General features: G+C 33.4%; 1 protein-coding gene across 2 annotated transcripts; it reads left to right on the plus strand.

The window, feature by feature from the left end:
* Positions 1-904: 904 nt before the first annotated feature.
* On the plus strand, positions 905-5,938 carry LOC124833422 (transcription factor GAMYB-like). 2 transcript variants are annotated; one of them, XM_088091852.1, is made up of 5 exons: positions 905-1,177; positions 1,268-1,516; positions 2,228-2,604; positions 4,369-5,350; positions 5,445-5,938. In XM_088091852.1, the coding sequence occupies exons 3-5, from the start codon at positions 2,242-2,244 to the stop codon at positions 5,675-5,677; spliced, it is 1,578 nt and encodes a 525-aa protein (XP_087947978.1). In that variant the 5' UTR covers positions 905-1,177; positions 1,268-1,516; positions 2,228-2,241; the 3' UTR covers positions 5,678-5,938. The 2 variants fall into 2 exon arrangements, with proteins under 2 accessions (XP_087947978.1, XP_047163865.1); XM_047307909.2 differs by having other exon boundaries at positions 905-1,516.
* The last annotated feature ends 250 nt before the right edge of the window (positions 5,939-6,188 follow it).

Consider the following 6,188-nt stretch of genomic DNA (forward strand, 5'->3'; position numbering starts at 1 on the left):
TTTTCATTTACTTTATACTTCTCTTATTTATTAAAGTAAACAACACTAGATAAAGAGTTGCTCACATCTACGTTGATTATTTTTGTTCTATTTCAGAATCTATAGTTACCAACAAATTTAAGGTTGTAAAATAAAAGAAATAAAATAAATTCCATAATCTAATTACTCTCTCTTATCTAACTTTCTCTCTCTTCTCTCTCACTCACACATATATATAATCACCCTATTATGTTTCCTACTTTTGAGGAAGTCAATTATATTCTCATTTGATTAAGTCAAAATTACTTCCCTTACTCTCTCCAATTGTAACGTTTAATTGGATTGCTAATACCTGAATGAAAAAAAACTCAATTATATTCTCTTGAGTTTCTTTTCACTCAGTGTTAGCAATCCAATTAAATGTTGCAACCGAAAAGAGAGAAAAGTAATTTTGACTCAATCAAATGAGAATATAATTGACTCCCTGAAAAGTAGGATACATAATAAAGTAATTATATATATATATATATATATATATATATATATATATATATATATATATATATAAAGATATCTATTTTATCTCCTTGTTTTTCTCATGGATGCCATTTGAAATCCTAAAAATTAGGTTCATTTTCAACTATAGTTTTTATTTTTTTAAAATAATAACATTTTTAATTTGGTTTATAAGATCTTGGTTTCTATGACTTTTATTATCTAAAGTAAAATGTTCATTGTGTTAGCATATTATATAAATTCTTCGTTTTGATCAGCTTAAGTAAAATGGTCATAAGTGATATTTATACGAATAATAACTATTTCTTAATATATAAAAGAAAATCATTTCCAAATGTGTAAAATATAAGCATTTCTCAATATATAAAATGAAGTATCGCACATTGTGTGAAAAAAAAAAAGAGCTTTCACTAGTGTGCATAAGCTCAATGTAAAGAAGCTCAATGTACTGATCAAACTCTTTTCTCTCTCCTTCTTTCTCTTCAAACTCAATCTTTTCTTGCTTTGCATGTGGATCTGTACTTGTACTTTTCCTTTGGTTTCTATTAATCAAATACTTTCAATTTCAATTTTATGTCATTTCTAAAATCTCTTTCGGGGCTTTTCTTTTCTTCCCTTATTTTTTCTCTTTTGTAATCCCAATATTCGATTTGGGATCACTAGTTGCGGGGTTTTCTCACAAGTATGTAAATTTTTCTTCTTTCTTTGTTTTGGGGGATAATGGGGTGTGGCTGTGTTCAGTGTTGGATTCAAGAATGTGATTCTGTCTCAGGAGTAGCTGCGGGTTGGGATTCCAGATCTTCTTGTTGCTTTCGCCAAGATTCATTATTTCTTCAGCGGGGATTGATCTGTTTTTGAGCATAAAAACAAAAGAAGTCCTACTTTGAAGGGTTATTCTTTTTCTATTTTCCATTTCCAGTGGTGTTCTTACCTCAATCTCTTAATTTCAAAGAGCACCGCTGATGAATTTTTGCTCGTTATAGATTCCGGGTTCGTTTGACTTGGAAATCATTTTATTCAGGTGAATCTCCATGCGTGTATCTTGTAAAAAAAATGACATTTTTATGCTATGTTCTGTTCCATATTCAATTCTCTCGTACATGACTGATACATGCTGAACTATTACCATAAATGACAGGGACCATGGGTTTCATCTTTGTCTTGCATAGTCAATTATTAATTGGACTTGTATGTTCTAAAATTGACAAAAGATGAATCAATTGCGACTTTTGTTTGCTATGATTGTTCTAGGTACTCAAATGATTGGTTAATTATACTTATCTGTTTGATTTTTACAACAATAGTTTTTGTATATATGGACAGATTTTGTTTAATCATATTTTATTTTCCATGTTCATAGGTTTTTTTATGTACTGGCTACTTTTGGTGCTGGAAAATTTTATATATCATTGGGTTTTGGTTTAAGTTTCTTCGTGGGTTTTGAAACTGGGATCATAGTTGCCTTTATTATTTTTCTTCCTGGTTTAATTCTTGAAAGTTATGGATACTACGGAAGTATTGGCTTTCCTTGATTTTGATCCTTGAATTGATTGATCACTATGTCTGTCTGGATTTTGGAACTTTACAAATGTTTTTATTAAATATAATATTATATGCAAAGCTAAAAACTAGAATCTAAACCTTGCTACTAATTTCTTGAGCTTTAGAGATGCTAGGTTGTAGCTTTTCACCCTTTCCACTAAAATTTGTATACTCCTCTCTACTCTTTCAGGCATATTAACAACTATGAGTAGCGTGACTAGTGGGGGTGATGATCAGAAGATATATAGAGGTTATCAGTCATCATCATTGGATGAAGAAGCTGGTGTTGGAGTTAACACGGGAGGAGAAGTTCCTCTAAAGAAAGGCCCCTGGACTGCAGGAGAGGATGCAATTTTATTAGAATATGTTAGTAAGCATGGACAAGGCAATTGGAATGCAGTCCAAAAGTATTCAGGACTTGCCCGTTGTGGGAAAAGTTGCCGTCTACGGTGGGCGAATCACTTGAGACCGGATCTGAAAAAGGGTGCATTTACCCAAGAGGAAGAGAACCGAATCCTTGAGCTTCACGCAAAACTGGGAAACAAATGGGCTCGGATGGCTTCTGAGGTTCGTAGAGCTGTCACTTCCTTTCAGTGTTTTGTCATTTTATTGTGAAGCAAGTTATTCAAGAGGCTCATCCCACATAATCATATGTCTTATTATATCTTTGATTTATGGCAAGGAGAGGACTTAATACTCTAAAGATGAATTTCTGGGATGGACAATGCAATTTTAATAAAATATAATACAGTCAAGATAAACATAAGAATAAATATGGGAGGGTCATGACTCAATGGCAGATATACATTATTCTCTGGATTTTGGATGTGTTTGGTATCAGAAATTAGAGAACTGAGTTTGTATTATTGCTATCATGATTTCTTCATGCGTGGTGTCCTCTCCCTAGATTTTTTCAGATTCAGAATCTGTGTTTCAAACCCTTCTAGTTAAGCATTGTATGTTTAACTGTTATCATGGTTCATCATTCTTGCATGGTTCCCCCTCCCTGGATAGTTTTTATTCATTCTTATTAATGCTTGCAAATCTATAGTTTTTCTCTTGTTTGATGAATTTGTTGTAGTAGTATCATTGCAATCTAATAATAACATATAACATTTCAATACTTTTTGACATTATTTTCCGGTAACATTTAGAGTTATAGTGTGATGCCATTTTAATGGATAACTTCTAGTTGTACTACATATCACCACTTTTTGTTGTACCGATATTTCTTATCATGAACTTGTAAGGTTGTAATATTCTGTTGGTTATATTAATGCGATGATTAATAAATTATTTGATAGTAAAACTAGGTTATTCTTTGATTGGGTTGAAGAACCTTTGTTTCCTTCTCTCAACTTCAATCACTAAGTAACAATTAAAAGCTTTCACGGATTTTAGTTATGAAAGCTATAAGGAGTCTGAAAACATAAAATATGTTTAGTGCATACATTTTTAACTTGTTTCTGAGAGGAGTTAATATAGGTTGATTATAATCTGTGAAGCATGTTTACTCCAAAATTGAAGGTTGGCATCTATGGCTTGCAGGTCGGTACACTACCCTATACATAGCATTTATTTTATGGGTATGTGGTTTTGTTTTTGTTGGACAGTATGTCTTGGGGTAAAACGTTGCAAAAATTATGATGTTTGCATTTTTGATGGTCAGTTTCAGTGTCTCTCCTGTGTAAGAGGTTAAACAGAGAACATTTTGTATCTAATTATTGACCAAGTAAGAAAACACTTTTTTATGCAGAATGTACTTAGTTTGTCTTCTCTTTGTCCCTAAAACTTTTGATGACGGGATATAAGGAGGAAAGAAATAATCACAAAGGAATATGAATGATGAAAATGTATAGATATAAAAAGAAAAACAGTAGATAAGTTTCCTACCTACTGGATTATGCACATGACTACTATGTACCATTATGTACATGATGGTGTAGCATTATTGCTGAAACAGACCACACAATATTTTACCTAGTTGAAAACCTTATTTCTCTATCCGAGGAGAATAAACAAAATTGTCTACTGAAGCTCATGCCTGATAATGGCTGGCATCAACCTAGGATGAACAAAGCCAGTGTGAGAATCTTTTGGGCATCAACCTAGGCAAGCTTTTTGTCACATTCAAAGGTGAGGTTGCACACACATACATATGCACAAATCGTAAAAGGGTAGAAGTGAAAAATGGGAGGGATAGTACCAATTGCATAGCGACTATTATACTCTTATGACATTGCCTTGGTTTCTTTCTCATTGAGACCAATGGAATTTTGCATTTTCTATTTTTTGATAATTAAACGTGTTTACTGCTTTTGTCTGTTTCAGTTGCCTGGACGTACTGATAATGAAATCAAGAACTACTGGAACACAAGAATCAAAAGAATGCAACGAGCCGGCTTACCAATATACCCTCCTGAAATATGTGAGCGGATACTTAATGGAAATCAAGAAAGTAAAAATATTGATCCCTTGAATATTGAAGCATCCCAGCATGATAATCTATCACAAACGGACAAATTTGGTATACCAGATATGGATTTGAAGACTTTCAAATTTCATCATGATTCATCACAGGTACCAGGAATTTTTGATATGCCTGAAAACTTGTTTGAGCAAAGTTCAGATTCATCTTATTTGTTCCCAACAATTTATCCTTCAAAACGTCGTCGGGAGTCAGAAACTCTATACAATAGTTTTGCTAGTTGTACAAGTAATTCTCTCCCACTATTTGATCAGTATGGCAATTATACTGGTGAGAAAACTTACGACCATCCTAGTTTCTATCGTCCTTTTGATCCTGTTTTTAGCAGCAGTAATCAGTTTCATGGTGGTAACATAAACGGCAGCCATGCCATGTTAAATGGCAATGTTTCTTCTTCCGTGCCCTTTTTTGGGGCTAGGAAGTTGGAGCTCCCTTCACTCCAATATACAGAAACTCAACATGGTAGTTGGATCACACATGGGTCCCCGCTTCCATCACTTGAGTCTGTAGATACAATGATTCAGTCTCCTCCAGTTGAGTCTATTCCATCAGATCTCATTTCTCCACAAAGCAGTGGTTTGTTGGAAGCGATAGTCTACAACTCGAAGAGCATGAAAAACTCGAATACTGATTTATTTTTGCCAGTGATAACCGGTACATCCAATGAAGCAGCTGGGAGTTCAACCTTGAATCATCCCTATAAGACAGAATGGGATGAGCAAGGGGAATTAAACTCCCCTTTCGGTCAATCTGCTGCTTCAGTTATGACTGACTACACTCCAATAAGTTCAGTAGATGGACCCCAATCAATTGAAACCACTCAAGGTAACACAATAACATATCATACCAATTACTTAAACATGGAATGCTATCATATTTAAGTTGTTTCATTAACGAGGCTTTCCCCCTTGTTTGACAGATCATGATGACAAGCTCCAAGCACTCACCTGTGTCCCAAATAGTTCCAGGAAGAAACGTAAATCGGAACAGTTTGATTTTTCACAGAGTCCTGATGCTTTATTTGACTTAGCTTGGTTTGGAAATAATACTGACTATGGAATTAGTCAATCTGATCTAAAAGATGCTCTAAGTGCACTGCTTGGTGAAGATTACAATGATAACTTTGGTGAACATAGCAAGGGTAAGCAGTAGCAAGTGGGTTTATATGAATATATTGCTTTGACCTTAGTTTAGTGTTTGTTCATGTTATAATTTCATTTGAATTTTGTCAACATTTTTAACACAATTAGACCATTTTTTAAAAAAATTTCAGCGCCCTTTAGAATATTGTGTTGTGATGATAAGAGATTTTATGGCACAAGTTTCAGCCTTATGGATGTTATGTTGGTAGTATGCATTCTCTCCCGTGTTACTTTGCATTGCGTTGATAATGGAAGATTGGTATTGCATATATTTAGTATGGATTCAGACATTCTCTTAATTTTCCAAACTGCAGTTGGTCACTAAAACATTGTTTATATTGATACAATTTGGCAGGCAATAATAATAAGAGTTTTATTGGTACCATTGAGGATTTTAAAAATTCTTCTGAACTGCAAGTTGACACGAAGGCATGATATATATATATATATATATATATATATATATATATATATATATATATATATATATATCAACATTTTTATGTTTCTTGTCAAGATTT

Source organism: Vigna umbellata, chromosome 5, assembly GCF_029865625.1.
Source record: "Vigna umbellata cultivar VRB3 chromosome 5, Vumbellata_1.0, whole genome shotgun sequence".
NCBI classification, from domain to species: domain Eukaryota; kingdom Viridiplantae; phylum Streptophyta; class Magnoliopsida; order Fabales; family Fabaceae; genus Vigna; species Vigna umbellata.